Source organism: Macaca fascicularis, chromosome X, assembly GCF_037993035.2.
Source record: "Macaca fascicularis isolate 582-1 chromosome X, T2T-MFA8v1.1".
Lineage (NCBI taxonomy): Eukaryota > Metazoa > Chordata > Mammalia > Primates > Cercopithecidae > Macaca > Macaca fascicularis.
Window position 1 is genome coordinate 32,026,678 of NC_088395.1, and position 21,592 is coordinate 32,048,269.

General features: G+C 34.3%; 1 protein-coding gene across 16 annotated transcripts in view; it reads right to left on the reverse strand.

Moving 5' to 3' along the window:
• The window catches only part of DMD (dystrophin), a 2,153,717-nt gene that overhangs the window by 870,447 nt on the left and 1,261,678 nt on the right, over positions 1-21,592 (reverse strand). For all 16 annotated transcript variants that reach the window (XM_015443662.3, XM_065538825.1, XM_065538826.1 and 13 more), the window contains one exon: positions 10,138-10,313. In XM_015443662.3, coding sequence (XP_015299148.3) covers positions 10,138-10,313 — 176 coding nt within the window. The remainder of the gene's footprint in view (positions 1-10,137; positions 10,314-21,592) is intronic.

Consider the following 21,592-nt stretch of genomic DNA (forward strand, 5'->3'; position numbering starts at 1 on the left):
ATCTACAGAACTCTCTACCCCAAATCAACAGAATATACATTCTTCTCAGCACCACATTGCACTTATTCCAAAATTGACCACATAATTGGAAGTAAAGCACTCCTCAGCAAATGTACAAGAACAGAAATTATAACAAACTGTCTCTCAGACCACAGTGCAATCAAACTAGAACTCAGGACTAAGAAATTCAATCAAAACCACTCAACTACATGGAAACTGAACAACCTGCTCCTGAATGACTACTGGGTACATAACGAAATGAAGGCAGAAATAAAGATGTTCTTTGAAACCAATGAGAACAAAGATACAACACACCAGAATCTCTGGGACACATTTAAAGCAGTGTGTAGAGGGAAATTTATAGCACTAAATGCCCACAAGAGAAAGCTACAAATATCTAAAATTGACACCTAACATCACAATTAAAAGAACTAGAGAAGCAAGAGCAAACACATTCGAAAGCTAGCAGAAGGCAAGAAATAACTAAGATCAGAGCAGAACTGAAGGAGATGGAGACACAAAATCCCTCCAAAAAATCAATGAATCCAGGAGTTGCTTTTTTGAAAAGATCAACAAAATTGATAGACCGCTAGCAAGACTAATAAAGAAGAAAAGAGAGAAGAATCAAATAGACGCAATAAAAAATGATAAAGGGGATATCACCACCGACCCCACAGAAATACAAACTACCATCAGAGAATACTATAAACACCTCTATGCAAATAAACTAGAAAATCTGGAAGAAATGGATAATTTCCTGGACACTTACATTCTCCCAAGACTAAACCAGGAAGAAGCTGAATCCCTGAATAGACCAATAGCAGGCTCTGAAATTGAGGCAATAATTAATAGCCTACCAACCAAAAAAAGTCCAGGACCAGATGGATTCACAGCTGAATTCTACCAGAGGTACAAGGAGGAGCTGGTACCATTCCTTCTGAAACTATTCCAATCAATAGAAAAAGAGGGAATCCTCCCTAACTCATTTTATGAGGCCAACATCATCCTGATACCAAAGCCTGGCAGAGACACAACAAAAAAAGAGAATTTTAGACCAATATCCCTGATGAACATCGATACAAAAATCCTCAATAAAATACTGGCAAACCGAATCCAGTAGCACATCAAAAACTTACTACCATGATCAAGTGGGTTTCATCCCTGGGATGCACGGCTGGTTCAAAATACGCAAATCAATAAACGTAATCCAGCATATAAACAGAACCAAAGACAAAAACCACATGATTATCTCAATAGATGCAGAAAAGGCCTTTGACAAAAATTCAACAGCCCTTCATGCTAAAAACTATCAATAAATTCGGTATTGATGGAACATATCTGAAAATAATAAGAGCTATTTATGACAAACCCACAGCCAATATCATACTGAATGGGCAAAAACTGGAAGCATTCTCTTTGAAAACTGGCACAAGACAGGGATGCCCTCTCTCACCACTCCTATTCAACATAGTGTTGGAAGTTCTGGCTAGGGCAATCAGGCAAGAGAAAGAAATCAAGGGTATTCAGTTAGGAAAAGAAGAAGTCAAATTGTCCTTGTTTGCAGATGACATGATTGTATATTTAGAAAACCCCATCATCTCAGCCCAAAATCTCCTTAGGCTGATAAGCAACTTCAGCAAAGTCTCAGGATACAAAATTAATGTGCGAAAATCACAAGCATTCTTATACACCAGTAACAGACTAACAGAGAGCCAAATCATGAATGAACTTCATTCACAATTGCTTCAAAGAGAATAAAATACCTAGGAATCCAACTTACAAGGGATGTAAAGGACCTCTTCAAGGAGAACTACAAACCACTGCTCAGTGAAATAAAAGAGGACACAAACAAATGGAAGAACATACCATGCTCATGGATAGGAAGAACCAATATCGTGAAAATGGCCATACTGCCCAAGGTAATTTATAGATTCAATGCCATCCCCATCAAGCTACCAATGAGTTTCTTCACAGAATTGGAAAAAACTGCTTTAAAGTTCATATGGAACCAAAAAAGAGCCCGCATCTCCAAGACAATCCTAAGTCAAAAGAACAAAGCTGGAGGCATCATGCTACCTGACTTCAAACTATACTACAAGGCTACAGTAACCAAAACAGCATGGTACTGGTACCAAAACAGATATATAGACCAATGGAACACAACAGAGCCCTCAGAAATAATACCACACATCTACAGCCATCTGATCTTTGACAAACCTGAGAAAAATAAGAAATGGGGAAAGAATTCCCTATTTAATAAATGGTGCTGGGAAAATTGGCTAGCCATAAGTAGAAAGCTGAAACTGGATCCTTTCCTTACTCCTTATACGAAAATTAATTCAAGATGGATTAGAGACTTAAATGTTAGACCTAATACCATAAAAAGCCTGGAAGAAAACCTAGGTAGTACCATTCAGGACATAGGCATGGGCAAAGACTTCATGTCTAAAACACCAAAAGCAACGGCAGCAAAAGCCAAAATTGACAAATGGGATCTCATTAAACTAAAGAGCTTCTGCACAGCAAAAGAAACTACCATCAGACTGAACAGGCAACCTACAGAATGGGAGAAAATCTTTGCAATCTACTCATCTGACAAAGGGCTAATATCCAGAACCTACAAAGAACTCAAACAAATTTACAAGAAAAAAACAAACAACCCCATCAAAAAGTGGGCAAAGGACATGAACAGAGATTTCTCAAAAGAAGACATGCATACAGCCAACAGACACATGAAAAAATGCTCATCATCACTGGCCATCAGAGAAATGCAAATCAAAACCACAATGAGATACCATCTCACACCAGTTAGAATGGCGATCATTAAAAAGTCAGGAAACAACAGGTGCTGGAGAGGATGTGGAGAAATAGGAACACTTTTACACTGTTGGTGGGATTGTAAACGAGTTCAACCATTATGGAAAACAGTATGGCGATTCCTCAAGGATCTAGAACTAGAAGTACCATATGACCCAGCCATCCCATTACTGGGTATATACCCAAAGGATTATAAATCATGCTGCTATAAAGACACATGCACACGTATGTTCATTGAGGCACTATTCACAATAGCAAAGACTTGGAATCAACCCAAATGTCCATCAGTGACAGACTGGATTAAGAAAATGTGGCACATATACACCATGGAATACTATGCAGCCATCAAAAAGGATGAGTTTGTGTCCTTTGTAGGGACATGGATGCAGCTGGAAACCATCATTCTCAGCAAACTATCGCAGGAACAGAAAACCAAACACCTCATGTTCTCACTCATAGGTGGGAACTGAACAATGAGATCACTTGGACTCGGGAAGGGGAACATCACACACTGGGGCCTATTATGGGGATGGGGGGGGGGAGGGATTGCATTGGGAGTTTTACCTGAAATAAAGGACGAGTTGATGGGTGGTGACGAGTTGATGGGTGCAGCACACCAATATGGCACAAGTATACATATGTAACAAACCTGCACGTTATGCACATGTACCCTAGAACTTAAAGTATAATAATAATAATAATAATAAAATAAAAATAAAAAATAAAAACATAAAAATAAAAGGAGAATAGCAACTATTTCATAGAGTTGTTATAAGTATTGAACTATGTAAAACACTTGGAACAGTGCCTGGCAATATTAAGTGTTATCACCATCACTGCCACCACCACCCTAACCATCATCATCATACAAAGGTCTATATGAGGTATTATAAAATCAAATATCTATGGAAAAGCAATTAATATAAATGAGCAAAGTGGGACAGGTGCTGCAAACTGAGGACAAAGCTTGCTTACCAAAGGCAATGCCTCTCAAACTTTAATGTGCCCATGAATCACTTGGAAATCTTATTAAAATGCTGACTGTTATTTATTAGATTCTGCATTTTTTAGCAACTCCCAGGTGATGTCTGTGCTCTGAACCAGAGACCACACTTTGAGTAGCAAGATACCGAAACATCTGTTACTCAGTTGTAGCTGATGGTGCCAAGAGAAAATATAGTAATGAGTGCCTAGTAGCCAGATCTAAATTTTCAAAAGAAAACAGAAATCCCCATTTTTTTTAAAATTATACCTAATGTAAATGACGAGTTAATGGGTGCAGCACACCAACATGCCACATGTATACATATGTAACAAACCTGCACGTTGTATATATGTACCCTAGAACTTAAAGTATAATAAAAAAATAAAATAAAAATCCTAATTCTGCCAATTAAAAAAAAATGAGGTCTCTCAATTTTTAAAAGTTGTCAATTATTTAAGACAATGGCTATGCAAAAACACTGCATGCATTCAGGATTCAGTCTGTGGGTACTCAGTTTATAAACTCTGGACTGGATGGAGAGTCAAGGTCAAAACCGGCAATGAGAAAAAAAGGAAGTTTGAGTACAGAGCCAGTGGACTGGACAGATCCTGGGGGCAAAATGTGAACGTGTGAGCAGGCTTGTAGCACTGGTTCACACGGATATACTGGGTACATTTAAAATATTGCACACACGGTGAAGAGCCATTTGAGTCATTAAAATATTGCCTTTTAATTTGTAGGAAATAAGATGCTATAAAGCTATTTGGTTGAAAGCTATTTGGTTAGCGGGGTCTGAATTTGTGAGAAGCCAAAGTTAAAGAAAACTTAAGAGAAAACAGTTGTCTTACAAGGAAGTGCATAGAGTAACATGAATTGTTCATGGAAATTTTCAAGAAGAGGACCTACTAGACCTACTTTAATGAATTAGATAAGGCTCATTTCTAATTAACAGCGTCTATTTGCATGCAAACAATGAGCTAAGGTCTTTAAACAATAATTTCTTCCTTTAAGTACATTTGCGCATTCGTAAATGTCAATAAGAAACCTCCCGTTATCTTATTGACACCGTTAATTTGCATGGCAAACCAGCATAGATTATATACTGGTACATTTTGGTTTAAGAATTCAGAAGTAGAGAGGTTTAAAGGAATAATAACTTAATGACTGTACATGAAGTCTCACACAACAAGGGCTTTTTAACATGTCTAGACTTACTTTTAACTTCCATGTATTCTGAAAGAGATTTGTCAAGAATCCTTTCAAAAGTAATCTGAAAACATTACCTCCTTTGGGACTGCTTGCCAGAAAGGTGCAAATATTCCATTGAGAAGGGGCTACTACCCAGATGTAGGTTTCTACGTACTACTCACCTCTAAAAGTAACCAAAGTTCCTCGAAAAAAATGGGTAATTCTAAATCTGGGGTAGGAAAAGTCCAAGGTGAGCCTGGGACAATTGAGCAGGAAGCTCTGGGCAAGAGTAATAACTGTAATTCATAATAATAAATTGAATAAATAAAAATTTATGAGTCCATTTTGACATAAATATAGAGGAAAAACCTTTTTTTTTTTTAACAGAAGAAAGTCAGCTGGTAAATTTAAGATCATGTTAGATTAGGAAAATCTCCATTTTGCAAGCCCCAGTGTAATAAGGGAGTTAGGGAAGGATCATCAATGGATACTAAAGCCATTAGATGATTTATTAATTGCACAGAAAATATGTGACATTATAATGCAAGATCTGTCAGTCACCACCTGAAGCAAGTAATACAACTTTGCAGCATTTAGTGAGACTACTTCATATGATGCAGCTCCTGATGTGATGTAATACAAAATACACAGCATCTTGTACGAAATATTCTAGCCAAAAATGTTTGACATGCATCTCCTGAAGTCTTATTTAGACCTAACTTCCGGTTTACTAGAAATTCAGAGACTAGAGAACAAGTTAAGTAATCCCATCAGGGGAAACAAAATAAAACAATTCCTGAAAGATGAGACATTTTTTGAGGCTGGTGTCTTGGACATTTTCAAATTTCAATATCGATGAAAAAAATGTGGAAGGGCTATTTTAGACTAAAAGGGATAAAAAATCATAATAGTCAAATGTAATGCATGAGCCAACATAAGATGTTGGTACTAACTCCCCTGCAAAATATAAAAGACATTTTTGAACCATGAAGGAAATGTGAATATGCAATGGATATTAATAATAATGTAGTATTATATTTAATTTGGAGGAGAGTGTAATAAACAGGCATGGTTATATATGGCATGTCTGTATTTCAAAGTGACACATGCTGAATTATTTAGGGGTATAGTGGTATTTATAACTTATTTGCAAATATTTTAAAAAGTATATGTGTGTGTATGTGTGTGTGTGTGTGTATGTGTGTATGTGTGTGTGTGTATGTGTATGTGTGTGTGTGTATGTGTGTATGTGTATGTGTGTGTGTGTGTCTGTGTGTGTGTGTGTATGAGATGTCCTATATATGAGAGACACAGAGGTGGTAGAGAGAGAGAAAAAGCAAATGTGGCAAAATGTTAATAATTGTTGACTCTAAGAATTCAGGGGGAGGAAAAGAGTGTATATGGGCATACATTTTGCTATTTTCAGTTTTTCTATATGTTTGAAATTGTTCACAAAAAGACTTGGGGAAAGAAAAAATTCAAAAATATTTTCATTAAAGTAACACTTAAATTAAAATCACTATTCCTTAATGCATATTAGTGGAATAATTGCCTTATCTGTGAAATGGGATAAGCAATATCAGACTTATCTAAAAGAAGAAAGAACTATAATGTTTTGAAATCTTATTATTATTGCTAAGGGTTATGATTCGGAGCTTCCTCAGTTTAGGAATTCCACTTCCCACTGCCTTGCTTCTATCTCACATTCAATCTTTTATCAACTGAGATTATTCTAAGTAAAATCCTCTTCATTATGTTGTCAGCAATCCATTGCTTGAAAGCCTGGCTCCCCAGAATCCCTTGACTGGTACATCTTCTAGAATGCTCCAGAAGAAAAGGAGTGTATGAAGATAGTGACTGCACATTAAAATGACTGAAACCACAGTAAATTAGGATGAGATTCTGGGCAGACAGCAGGCTAGGATCATTTGTTTATGCCTTGGACTTCTTTGGCAATCTGTTGAAGCCTGAGATTCCTCAGAATAATGTTTTAAAGCCCAGTAATAAGATCCTGTAGCAGATATAATACGTATTGCAGTTTTGAAGTAGTAATGAGCATAAATGATATTTTGATATATTTATTGTAACTCTAATGAGATATGCACATATCTGTGGCTTCATAGGTATTACTAGTATTACTGTGATTTTTTTTTCTTTCTTTTTTTTTTTTTTTTTGCCTACATTCAAAATGAAAAGGAATGCTCAATTTCAGTTAGAGGTTAGTAAAGACAAATAGGTAATTTTTTTTTTCTCCAATGAAGAGCATGGCACCCCTTGCTATTCATGGACACTTGCTTAAAGACTTGTACACAGACTTGTTTTGTATTAACCTATGACTTCCCCTTTTAGCTGATAGGTTTTTATTTGCACATCCTTCGTTTACAAAGATAGTTTTGGTGGCTACGCCATCATTAAACTCATTATTATCATGCTTAAACCTATAGATGTTATCCAGTTCTTCTGTTACATAATTGGAGCAGTAGTGAATTGTCTATCTTAAACTGCATAGCTAACTGACTACATTTCATACTTCATTTGCTTCCAACATAGACTAACCTTAATGGATGTCCACTATTATTTGAACTTTTGAGATGTTTTTTCTAATATCTTAAAATTTCAAAAGACTTAAAATTATGCAACTACAGGGCTCCATATAGATATCTAGCTTGAATTATACACTTTCTTTCATTGATGTCCCTGGACTAAAACATGTTAAATATTTCTAACCGCTGTACTTAAAGTCTATTACAAACTAAGAGTACTGTTGTTAAGTTGAATAGGCATCTTATTTTTCACCTGTGCAATAAATAACTTCTATCTCCATCTAACATCTGCTTGGCTTGCACTGAGAGTACACTATTGATTAGCAGTAGGTTCATGTTTACAGCCCTTCTGTAATTGTTAGGTTAAGATATTATTCATAAAATATTATTTTATTATTTTTACTTGATTTGCTACTGGATGTTTAAAAATAGCTATGAGTATATTGGTAGAACTAGCACTTATATTTTATTACATTTTTACATTTCATAAAATTTAAATGATATAAAAATCCTGAGGAAGTATGCCACAAAAGTGATCTCAGTGGAAATTTAAATATGTTAACATTTATTTTTAAAATGTAGCGTGAAATAGACAACTTTAAAAGCTGAGCTTAAAAAAAAAACTCAAGGAAGCTGAACTTGGCTTTTTAAAGCACAAAAGTGCAATATTTAATGTAGGTCAACATGTTTAAATGGGAAAATTTTTTCCTAATTATAGCCAAATCCCTAGCTGTAATTAACATAAAATTTGTATAATATTTAACAACAGAGTCAGCATATACCACTTTCTTATAAAATTAGAAAGATCTAAAGTTTTAGAGCTTATCTGGTGAAACAGGATATTGCTACATCTCTGTTTATAAATTATAATGTGCCTTTAGAGCCCAATAACAGATAACAAGATTTTGAAAATTCAGGTGAATTAGAGTTATCAGAGGGAATATTAATACTCTCTATTCAAATACTGTATGAGTAAGACATTTAAAAATAGGAAACAATACTTTATATATTATAGAAAAATAATCTTCCAATCGATTTAATTCACTTTATGAATTCTCTCCCTATATATATATATAGTATGGTATTCAAATTTTTGTTAATTTTCTCATTTCTTACTATTTTAATTTGGATTAGATTGAGCCTAGTTGAGAAATGACATTATACAGATTTATACCTGTTCATAGTATAAGCACATCAGTTATCTAAATAATAACATACTTGTATGATTAATAGAAGAATTTCAATCTGGGAAAAAAGTATATGACTTACCTAAGGAAGCAGTTTAACTACAAAGTTTAGTTCTTTATTTTATCTATCTATAATCAAGAAGATTTTCAAAACCAAGACTTAATACAAAATATCTTTCGATGAGGCTATTATTCTTTAACTTTGGCAAGATGTGTGTGTGGTGTGTGTGTGTGTGTGTTTAGGTCAACTAATGTGTTTCTTTTGTACAAAATATGAATTGTGTCTACTTTCTGAATAATGTAACATGAATAAAGAGGGAAAGAGGAGGTGGGCAAAGACAATTGACATAATTCTAAAATCTTCTTTTTAATACATCTTAACCAAAGACATTCATCAATGAGTTGTTCTAGCTTCCTGAATATTAAAATCCACCTATTATGTGGATGATGGGTGGGATGCAAGAGCTTGGCAACAGAACAAAGTTTTCATTGCTCATAACAATATTCTCATTTGGTAAATAAAGGCCAAGTCTTCCTTTATGAAACAAGACACATTAACATCAACAACTGGAAGCATAATACAAAATCCCATTTATAAACTATCTATGCTTTCCAACTGCAGCACCACTCATTTGGCTTTCTGTGCCTTCAGTTCATTCCAAGGGAAATTTAAATGATGATTGAATTTGACGGTAACCTTTGTGAGGTTTTGTTTTCCCCATTAAACTTGGACATTTTTGGCTCAAGTTCCCCTTCAAGAATATATTCACAAATGTGGTGAAACTGGAAGTAAATATCACTATTACTGTTTTTAGCTTCATAGTCATAATTATAGCTATTTTTAAAACTAAGCAAAGATCTGTCTTTCTTACAAAACAATCATTTATAATTGCTTTTTAAAATCTTCTTGAAAAACAACTGAGATTCAGCTTGAAGTTAAAATATATTGAAGATATTCACCTTTAAGCAATCATGTGTGATTTTTAAAGCAAACTTACAGTTTAAAATAGCAGAAAACCACTAACTAGCAACAAGTATATATTTTAGTATATAAAAATAAAAAATAAAAAATTTGTTTACTGCTGTTGATTAACAGTTGATGGGTTCCTTACTGTTAGTGCCTTTCACTTGAAGTTAAAATATATTGAAGATATTCACCTTTAAGCAATCATGTGTGATTTTTAAAGCAAACTTAAAGTTTAAAATAGCAGAAAACCACTAACCAGCAACAAGTACATATTTTAGTATATAAAAATAAAAAATAAAAAATTTATTTACTGCTGTTGATTAACGGTTGATAGGTTCCTTACTGTTAGTGCCTTTCACCCTGCTTCTAATCTACAATGAAATATTTTTTAAGAACAGCTTAAAAAGGTCTGCTAAAATGTTATAATTCCTATTTGATCTGTCACCCTACCTCTTTTTTCTTTCTGACAGCTGTTTGCAGACCTCCTGCCACCGCAGATTCAGGCTCCCCAATTTTTCCTGTAGAATACTGGCATCTGTTTTTGAGGATTGCTGAATTATTTCTTCCCCAGTTGCATTCAATGTTCTGACAACAGTTTGCCGCTGCCCGATGCCATCCTGGAGTTCCTGTAAGATATCAAAAAGGCAAAACAAAAATGAAGCCCCGTGTCTTTTTATTTGAGAAAAGATTAAACAATGTGCTACCACATGCAGTTGTACTGGCAAAGAAAGAAATATAAAAGCTCCATGTGAAAATTTCCCTATGAAACTGACATGCCCCTATCCAAAGGATACAAGACAGAAAGACACCTTTTATGTGTCAGGGAAAAAAGCATCCTCTCGGTTAGCTCCAGTTTTTATTTTTGTAAGCTTGTCAGCTAGAGGATGTTATAATGTCCTACAAATCAATTAGTTGGAAACTTTCTCAAGAGCAAATTCGATTTCTTGTCCCCACAAGGATGTTCCATGTTTAATAGCCTATGAAATGTTGTAAAATTTAAACATGAACAAAGTATTTGGGTTTCTTAGTGATTGTGGATAAGAGAGGTGAAAAAGAACAAATATAGTTTAGTCACAGTATTTAAAAAACCTGTAGAGATATTTAAATAAAATTAATTGCTATTTTAGAAGAAAATTTATTTCAAATTCTGTCTACATCAATGTATTTTGCATTATAAGCCACATAAAACTGAGAATTAATTGCTTTCAGGAGCATCCCATCAAGATATCCGTAAGGTACAGTAATAAATTTTAAAATAATCTATAGTCACCAGAACATTTTTATGATTGTCAAGCTTAAATATTGTTTACTTTTTTTCCTGAATGAAATTTTAAGAGTAAAGTATCAGAAAAATAGTTCAATTGAAAAGGAGAATATTATAACCAAGTACATACAAAAACAAAAATGCTTTTTACCATTAAATAAAACTGGCCATTATGTTCTATTTATTTTTTTAAAAAAGATAATCTAGAATTTGTAAGGCAATTAAAATAACATATTAACTAAATATGAACCTTAGAAAATGAAATTATATCTGAGAACTTGAGATACCTACCATATTTAAATCTAAATGACTCAAATCCTTGTGTCACTGACAGAATAATGTCAATATGTAGAAAACTCTCCTAATAGATGTGATTCAAATTCTCTAATATTTTTATATTCTCCTACTCCTTGACACAATAGCAAGCTTATAGTAGACACCAGTACATGCTTGCTAAATGAAGGAACGAATGCATGTTTTCTGAGACTGAGGTAAAGCTCCCTTAGACTCTCATTTCACATAAATTTCTTGCCTTTTTTTTTTTACTACATTCAAGCAAAATTATTTTTGAATACTGGAAATTTTGGTAGCCTACTTTTAGCAATTAAAATACTCTGTAAATCAGCAAAAAATGATAAAAAGGTCATTATTCCAGTGACACGGTGCCTCACAATGAATATAAAACTATGCACAGTTACTGAACTATTCACAAGCTGTCCTGGCCATACTCTCTTGAATGCCCATGAGATGTGCTCTAGTAAACATGTGATATTTCCTTGTAACTAGTTGGCTTTGCTCCATTGCTTACATCTCACTCTTTACCACCTGTTCAGATCAGTGTTGCATGTGACAGTCATTGCTTAGTAATAGAGACACCAGTCATAACAAACTATGTCTATATATTAGGTGAGTGCAAAAGTAATGATGGTTTTTGCCATTACTTTTATATCATAAATTCTTTGAGGTCAGATATTGTGTCTTATTCATGATTGTTTCCTGTTGTTTAGTACAATGTCTGGTGCATGGAAGGTTTCAATAAGCATTTGCTGAGTGAATGCATGAATTTATGAATAAGGGAAGTGAAGAAAAAGTGGAAGGAGGAAGGAACAGAGGAAGGAATGGAGGAAGAAAAGAAGGGAGGAAAGGAGAGAAGTAGGAAGAAAGGAAGGGAGGAAATTCAGGCTCATCATCACCTTAGTGTCATTAGTATTAATACTTATTACTGATCCTCCTAGAGATTCAAATAAATAAGCACAATTTTCTAGGTCTTAGGCAGTACATAATCTAGTAGAAAAAATAATACACAATTGTAAGTGATAATTTGTTTTACTACATACAGTAGGATAAAAAAGTAAGGTGATCAATACATGGTAGGCCAGAAGAGGGATGATCTCAGTGAAAAGGATGAGCAGAGGAGACTTCTGGGTAAATTTGGAATTTAAAGAAGCATAGGACTTAGGCATATGGAGGGTTAAAGGCAGTGAGAGTGTGGCAGAAGTTAAGGCCTGTGGTGTGCAATCTCCATGATGTGATCAGGTATCTAAAATTGGGCTCTATGTCACTGTACGAGAGCAGGAGTTAGGGGACGAGTACAGCCCTTGGTGTATATTGGGGCCTGGGCAGAGAACTTGAGACAACGTAAATTATTAAGGCAACATGAACTATTACATGAGAATCACCATTGTTTTGGAATAAACTGGATCATGCAAGCATCAGTGACTACTGAAATGGTAAAAAAATTTTGCCTAAAACATAGACATCAGGGAGGTATTTAGAGGGTAAAGACCATGGCTCTTATTTGTTCCTTCATGAGTGTTCAATACTTACAACTATACTTCATACTTTTAAAAAATGCATGGGCACACATCAGATGTATACCATAGCGGTGCTTCTTAGACTTTAATGTGCATAAAAATCTCCTGGAGATCTTATTAAACTGCAAGTCCTGCTTCATTAGGTCTGTGGAGGCACCAAAATTCTGTATTTCTTACAAACTTCAAAAAAAAAAAATGCCAATACTGCTGGTCCAGGAATACCACTTTGAGTTGTAAGGTAATGGAGTAAATGCCTTTTGAGCCTTTGTTAAGTAATCAAGGAATTCTTATTCCTGCTTATAATGCCATAAACTAAAGCTGCTGCAGCACTTTTTATCTCAGCCTCTTTGCTTTGTAGTTTTGAACTTGGCCCTTTTCCTTCATGGCTGATGGCTACAGTGACTTTTACAACCTAATTGTAGAATCAGCAATGGTTTTATTATTTCGGTTTCCCAAATAAGAGATAGAATTGAATAGCTAAGAATGAAGCAATAATTTAAAATTGTTAGATCTAAATCTCATTTATATAGAATCTCAAATCAGGGCTTTCAGGTATTTTTTAATTTTGTGAAAGAAGAGCTCATTAAATAGTCTACTGCATTTGTATGAGGAGGTTTTGCAACCAGGAGAAATATTTACAGTGCATGGCCTGCTCAAGGAGAGTTTTCAGTGATAAAGCATAAGAGAGAAAAATAAGGGATCAAAACAGAAAGTAATAACTTGTACGTGGTGTTTTCTGAGCTGGAAAAGATAACATTGGATTTACAAAATTAAATGTAAAATCTCAATCAACTTTATTCACACAGTGAACTACATTAATTAATTTTAATTCTATAGCTTCTAAATATTTTAAGTACTGAATTATTCATTACCAATAAAATTTCCAAGCTTTGATATCATATTAATGTACTGTTGTCATAGTCATTCTTATCTATTTCTCTGGCAATTAACATCTAGTCTTGGTTCTAGACAAAAAGAAAATCATAATTAAATCTGTTGGATTATTCATCATAGTTAGAAAGCTTATTGTGTTTTGATTTCAATATTAAGCATTCGTTTTTTAATAAGAAGTGCATATCTAACTCCCATGGGGAGCTTTTCAAAATATAAAAAGCCCAGAATTCCATTTTAAGTCTACTGAATCAGAATTTCTGGGGACAAAGGTTTATGAAAGAGATACACTAAAAAAGAAAGGGGAGGTTACAAACATGTGGAGAGAATAGGGAAGCAGGAAGGACATGTAGAATTACTATATTATTTTCAACTTCTCTTCTGCTTTTTAAGTCAAAAGGTATTCCTAAATTATAGAAAATAACACTATTATATATCTAAGTCCTTCAAGTCTGGTCAAATTTGGAGAAGGAAAGAGGAAATACAGGCAAAGACAGAACTGCTACATTTTTATTTTTATACAGGGAAGGATATAAGAAAAAGAAACAACTACCTTTTCTATGAAAGCATTATATACATTTTTTTTAAAAAAAGTCTATTTGTAAAACTTTCCAAAACTGTATGAAAACACAACAGATGAAATATAAAATATGACAAATGAAGAAAAGGAATAAGCTAAGAAGCAGTTATAAGAAATTGTACAATGACAAATTAGATGAATTATGTAGGAAATAAAAAACTGTCAAAAAAACACAAACTAGGGAGCAAAATAGAAAAACAGAAGAGATAAAATGCAATTGGAAGAAAAGATAAATACAGGGAAATAGAGGGAAGAAAAAGGAACCTTCTTTGAACAAGGAGATGTTTCAAAAATCCAATACTGAGATTTACTTGTAATTTTGTTCATGAATTATTTTGAGACAGGTTAATCATTAACCCAGTTTACTGATTGGTGAAGAGAAAAGATGTAATAAAATGAAACTTGAGGAGGGTTGTGAAACTGAGACTTTTATGGTGCAATTTCCTGCAAATATGGTGCTTTTTCTTCTTTTTTTAAATCCTAAGATCATTCTCATTGTCTCTTTGTCAGTGTCAAGAATTCAGGAGTTTGAAATACAGTTTCTGATACTTTCCTCAATGATAAATAAAGCTATTTTACCAGTCATGTTAATTATTAGACAATATAGTCAATACTGTTTTCAGAGATTTTAATATGCTTCAGGAAGTATCTTTCAATTTCTATCGGATGATGGATTTTTGTAAAGAAGCAAAATAAATGCATGAATATTCAGGGCATATGCTAAGCCCAGCAACAGGACCCATTCCACTTAGCCTGTCCATAGACGAAGGGATTCCGTCTCGGTGGAAGGTCTGATAACCTTGAGGGAGCATCTGAGGATAGCCAGAACAATTGAAAGATGGCTAAAATTGGGGAAATCCAGCAGTTAGGAAAATGGAGAGAAGGGCAAAATAGTACAGAAAAAAAAGAGTGGAAAAATAGTATAGAAAAGAAACTAGGAAGGATAAGAAAACAGTGAAAATGGCTGAAATAATGGCCTTTTTTGAGTAAAAGAATGAAAGTTACAGGAGGTAAGAATAAAAGTCAAGGAGAGCTCAGAATGAGGAGGACAAGAATCCAGTCCATATATGAGCTACAAGATAATATCCAAACATATTAGTACAACAGGGAGCATGGAAAGGACCATTCTCTTCTCCCCACTGCCTTCTCAGCCACTTCTCCTCACTTTTGAGTTTAGCTCCAACACCCAGTAAAACTGAATAACTTTCTACTTCCTTGACAATACTGTTAAGTTGTGTAGGACAAATTCATTATTCATCTTTAATAGTTAGCATAAAAGTTCCCTCTTTCTAGAGGCCTTTTAAGAGTTCTAGGGGAACTAAGTGCCCCTCCTTTGTATAGCTATTTATAAAATATTTCTATTTGTGTTATTTTCATATGTATTGGACTTTACAGCAAGACTGAACGAGGGCTTTCTTCTCTTGAACAGAAAATACATCACTAAATTTGAACTGCACCGCAGATTCAACTTTCAGTTAAGACCTCCAGATCTTTTATGAGTAATTTGCAAGTAACTCAGTCAAATAAAAAGGTCCTGTCTTGTGTTATTCGCAATAGCAAAGACATAGAATCCACCTAGTTGTGAAGCAATGGTAGATTGGATAAAGAAAATGTGGTACATATACACCATGAAATACTACATAGTCATAAAAAGAATGAAATCATGTTCTTTGCAGAAGCATGGATGCAGTTGGAGACCATAATCATAAGCAAATTAATGCAGGAACAGGAAAAACAAATACTATATGTTCTCACTTATAAGTGGGAGCTAACCATAGAGCATACATGGATGTAAATATGGAAACAACAGATACCACAGACTAGTAGAGGTGGGAAGAAGGGAGGGTGCGCATTGGTTGAAAAACCACCCATCAGGTACTATGCTCACTATTTGGGTGATGATATCTGTACCCCAAACCTCAGCATCATGCACAATCCCCCTTGTGACAAGCCTGTACATTTACCCCCTGTATAGAAAATAAAATTTGATTATTTTAAAAAGGAACAGTCTTTACAGTGAACAATCAGACATAAAATGCACCTTTTTAGCCTGTTCTTTCTCCTGTTATCTTTTTTTTTTTACTTCAGTAAACATTTATTGTACCTTACCAATACAAATGCTGAAACCATATAAATGGTTGTGTTTGTTTGTCACAGGAACTAGAGTCAGGATCAGGCCTTGTTAGATTTCATTTAATACTGTCTTTTTCCTGTGAGGTTTAATAGTAGATATGCTCTTGGTACAATTTCCCATCTGCTCCTGATAATGGTTGCTGTAAAAGAATAATGAGAATTCCTTCTATTCCTTCTAAAACTAGAAATAGACTGTTTCTTTTCCAAAGCAAACATCCTGCCAATGAACTGAAGGAAAATTATGTACAGTAGCAATTTATTTTAATGGGACATTTACCTAATATCAAATTACAATGAAATTTCCTTTCGATGTATTTATCTTATTCACATCAGTTTTATATATATATATATATATACACACACACACACACATATACACGTATATATATATATACACACATATATATATTTGTTATCATTGTTATTAATGTGTATACCAAAATGAATTCATCATAAAGAGTTTTAAGTACTAAATGTTTTGTAAGGGTATCTTGGGTTGTTTTTCTTTCTCCTCCAAGAAATGATGCCCTGGGCCAAAAAAAAAATCATATATTCCTCAATTTCAAGCAGAGATTCAATACAGTGCTACCTAAAGTGAGGAAAACATATATATGTTAAATTTTTGCCCTTCGAAACTGAGGGCTACATTTTAAATCTGGCCCCAGACATGTTTTGGCGTTAGAACTTTGTTTAATAATTTGAATGCCTTTAGGTAGGGTATGAATGCATTCAAATCATTCTGTAAAGGCATTTGAATTGGTGGCTCTTGCTTTGAAGAAAACTGTTGTTACAAAGTACAGAATTTTGCAAAGCGAATAGGTTTTACTTTGGTAAAATAAATGTTAGCTCTCTCTACGTTCATGGATTTATTTAACGCTTCCAGCCTTCTAACTTATTCATGAGAACTTCAGGACAAATAGAAAACATTTAAGGGCTGTGTTTTTGTCTCCATTTACTTAGATTTGTTAAGAAAACAAATTGGCCTTTCTCTGATACAAAGGCATCTTGTTCACAGCCGTACTTGCTTTCTTATTAAGTAATCCTGGTTATAGAACACATGACTTCAGGCATAAAATTATTTCTACATAATTATTAGCATGATTCTGAATACATTAAATTGTTCATCGTGGAACATATTGCATGTAACTCAAAAAACAGTCTTAGGACATAATATTCCAAAGGAGGCATAGGTCATTTTAAACTTTCTAATTTCTCTTCTCTCTAGAGGTATTACTAATTTGGAGGCACATAAATAATTCTTCAAAAGTCATTTGGCAGGTAGAGGGTGATATAATATGTATGTGTGCATAGAGAAAAAGACAACAAAATTGTTTTTTTCCAAAATAAGACAATGTGTAATTAAACTTGATTATAGACTGGAAATACTTGATTGAAAGATCTACTGTCATTGGTTCTAAAACCCTGTAGTTCTCTACTGGTATTGGCCATGCCTATATTTTCACTCTGTAAGTCAATTATTGATTGGCTACCTCCTATTAGCCAGACATTGTGGAAGGTGCTAGTCATCATTCTCTGCAGGAGGATGAATGGATTGGAGGAGCCCTGGAATAGAAGTAAGGAGACCAAATAGGAGATATCACGGTAGTTAAAGTGAGGAAAGATGGTCGCTTGGATCAAGGAGGAGTCAGTGGCAGAAATGGAGAGAAGTGCATGGAACCAAGTGCTATTTGGAAAGTAAATACACAGGACTTAATGCATTGAGGATAGAAACAAAGGAGAGAGTATCAATCAGACAGTTGAAGATACTGGTCTGGAACGCAGAAGAAATATTAGGACTGAAAATATAACTGAGAGCATTATTGGCAGAGCTATGTCTAAAATTTATGGTGTGAGTTTTGTTCCAAATGTGTTTGATCCCTTATTTTTATTGAAATGATTCTGGGCAAACTCAAAGCTAGCAATCATAATCCAAACATATTTTGGGAATCCCTGAGTATCTGCATGATGACTAATTTTGTCATTATTGACATTTGCTACATCTAATATGTATTATTTTCATTTGCTGGCAGAGAGATTAATATCATAATTAGCATAATGTGGAAAATTGAGAGGCCGTATGATTACCCACAAATTTGAAGAAAATAGAATATTGTTTTGATGAAGCTGCTTGTGTTTTCCTACCCTAACTCCCACCCACCTATTAGTAAAAAAAAATGGTCAAAGATGATTTCAAAATATATTTTGAGAAAGTGTTGTGCTTTAAAACAGAATTAAGCTTGTTCCTTAATACACTTCTATTCTGTGTTCACAAGAATTCCATGGGCTTTTGCTATGGCATAATCTTTAAATGCTGTCTAATGAAGGTAAATTGTTCAACGCAGTAAGTGTTCTCTTTAGTGTGACTGACTCCAACAAATATTTAATTTAGGGTAACTAGTAGGTGTCTGAAGTTTTACAATGATAAATAAGCTGTATTTTCTTGTCAACACTCTCAGTTTAATGGGGACAGCCTAGAAAATGCTGTGTTACAATATAACTATGGCGATTGCTTTGAGAACAAGATAGATCAATGATGTTGGCAAAATGGTAAGGAAAAGAAACAGACAAGTTGAGGTAATTATTATTATAAAGGCCTTAAAGACGGTCTTTTCCCCATTTCCTATATCACCAAGCACAGCGCTGAGCGCTGCTCAGCTTAATAATTGCTTAAGAAATATTTGTTGATAAATTGAGCAGAAAACTAAGCAAAATATTATAATCTTCTTGATTGCTTTCTCATTCTGGAAAGGTTCAAAAGTAACTTTTTGAAATATATACCACAGCCTAGAGTGAAAAAGAGACATTTAAAAACAATTGTATTTTTATCAAAGTTTCATCTCCTACCACAAATAACAAGTTATTAAGGAAAGCATTCATTTCTCAGGCTCTTGAGAACGCGAAGGCCTAGAAATACGATAAAGAGGGATCAAAACAGATCTCTGTGTCTAACATCAATTAATTGATTTTGAGCATTTAGCTTAGATTACAGAACCCCCAAGACATCAGCTAACAATCCACATCTAAGCACATGTTGGCCATCACTAAGCCTTATATGTCCCTCTGGCCAAGTTATACAGGCATTAAACACAAATTACTCTTTTTTTTCCCCAAGCCTTAAGTTCTGAGGTTAGGTTTCTTATTTTCCAACTCATTATCTGTTGTATGGTAATACTCCTCTCCTTCGTGAAATTAGATGAGAAGAGGTGATGATAAAAACAATTGTGCATTTCTTGTTGACTGAGCATGCCCTCTGCAAATCAAAAAAAAAAAAATGTACAAGAATGGATTCTCTCCCCATTATCAGGATATTGTACAATATCAATGATCTGTATTTTATTGAACAATATACAAGCCAGAGGAACCTAAGGATAAAGCAGACAAATGACATAAGCAAGTCATCTGTTAGATTTTTCTCAATTATTCATGTGAGTATCTAAAAGGTTAGGAATAGTTGTAAAAAAGTGGTGAAAACTATAGGTTTTACTTTCTTATCAATCTAGCTTGTATGAAGGAAAAGATTAAATTATCAAATGTAAATCTTTTCTAATTTTTTCTCTCCAGGAACGCTTTCCTCTTAAGCTACCATGTAGCATTTCAGGACCTTTTCATTTGACTGAAACCTCAAAGGAAATATTTTCAAGCCAACATCTACATCACTCACAAAACTGGCTTCTTATATTCATTACAATATTTATTTGAATGACATCTGTATTTTCCAGTATGGATACCACCAGTTCAACTGTGTCTTGTCCCTTTTTTATCATTCCCCCAATCCAAATTCTATTTTACTGATCCTAATTGTTACACTTCTTGCCTAGTTGATTCCATCATTATTGCTTTTCCTCCAGCCTGGTTATTCATTACATTTCACCTATGTTATGAATACACCCTCCTAATTGTTTCCTCTCAAACTCTTTCACTGCATAACATTCTACACAATCTTTCCAGATTAATCCTCCAGATACATAGTTCTTCTGGTGGATTCCCTGCTCAAAAATTTACACTGAATACTCCGTGCCTGCCTATTGAAGCCCAAATAGCTTATATAAGATTCAGAACCTCATAGTATCCCTGAGAGATACCTTTTTAGGCTTCTTTCAATGACTTTCTGAGTCTTCATCCATGCTTTAGCACAATTAGATAACTCATAGTGATGTCCTGGTCATTCTCCAGACCTTCGACTATTCTCCATCCTCCATCATGTATGTCTTTATCTCTACTTATGTAATGCTTTCATTCCAATTTACTAGACCATGAGATTCATGAGAGCAGGAACTATAATCTTTTCTCACTCTAGTGCCTAGTAAAGTGTTGCTACCTGGTAGTGCTGAAAACATTTTTGTTAAATGGATAAACATGTGCCCCAAATACTATCTCTATTGTGAATACATTTTCAAGCAAAAGTTATCTATCCTATAAATTGTGAATACATTTTCAAGCAAAAGTTATCTATCCTATAAAATCATACTGTACTTGAACCGTATCTACTTTACTGTTTTACATAGTCTATAAAAATTAAATTTTGTTATGATTATTATTAGAGACAAGGACTTATTCTGTTATGCAAGTTTGAGTGCAGCGGTACAATCATAGCTCACTGTAGCCTCCAACTCCTGGGCTCTAGTGATCCTCCACCTCAGCCTCTTGAGTAGCTGAGACCACAGGCGCATACTACCACACCCAGATAATTTTAAAAAATTTTTTGTGGAGACAGGGTCTCACTTTTTTGCTGAGGCTGGTCTTGAACTCCTGACCTCAAACAATCCTCCCACCTTAGCCTTCCAAAGTGCTAGAATTATAGGCATGAGCCACTATGCCCAGCCTAAATTTCATTATTTTGATTGAAAATTTATGATTGTCTTTAATTCAGGGACATTGTCTTCTTTACCTTTGAGGTTTCCACCATGCTCATCAGTTAATTTTTTTTTTTTTACTAAATGACTAAATGAGTGACTGAGTTTCTTTTACTGGTAGGTGGTGAAACTGCAGAATTTTTGTGCACTTTGAAGGAATCTCTAAGAGCATAGCACATTTCAAATGTTCTGCACTTTATATTAGTGGTAGGGATGCCAGAGAATAGAGCTTTTACAAAGCTAATGCACTGCTGCTCAAGCAACAACACTGCATTCTAGTAGACTCCTCAGATAAAGGGAAAAGAAACAAAACAGGAAAATGTCTGTCATTCCCAGTCTTCAAGTTATATGAATGACCTCAAAATGATAC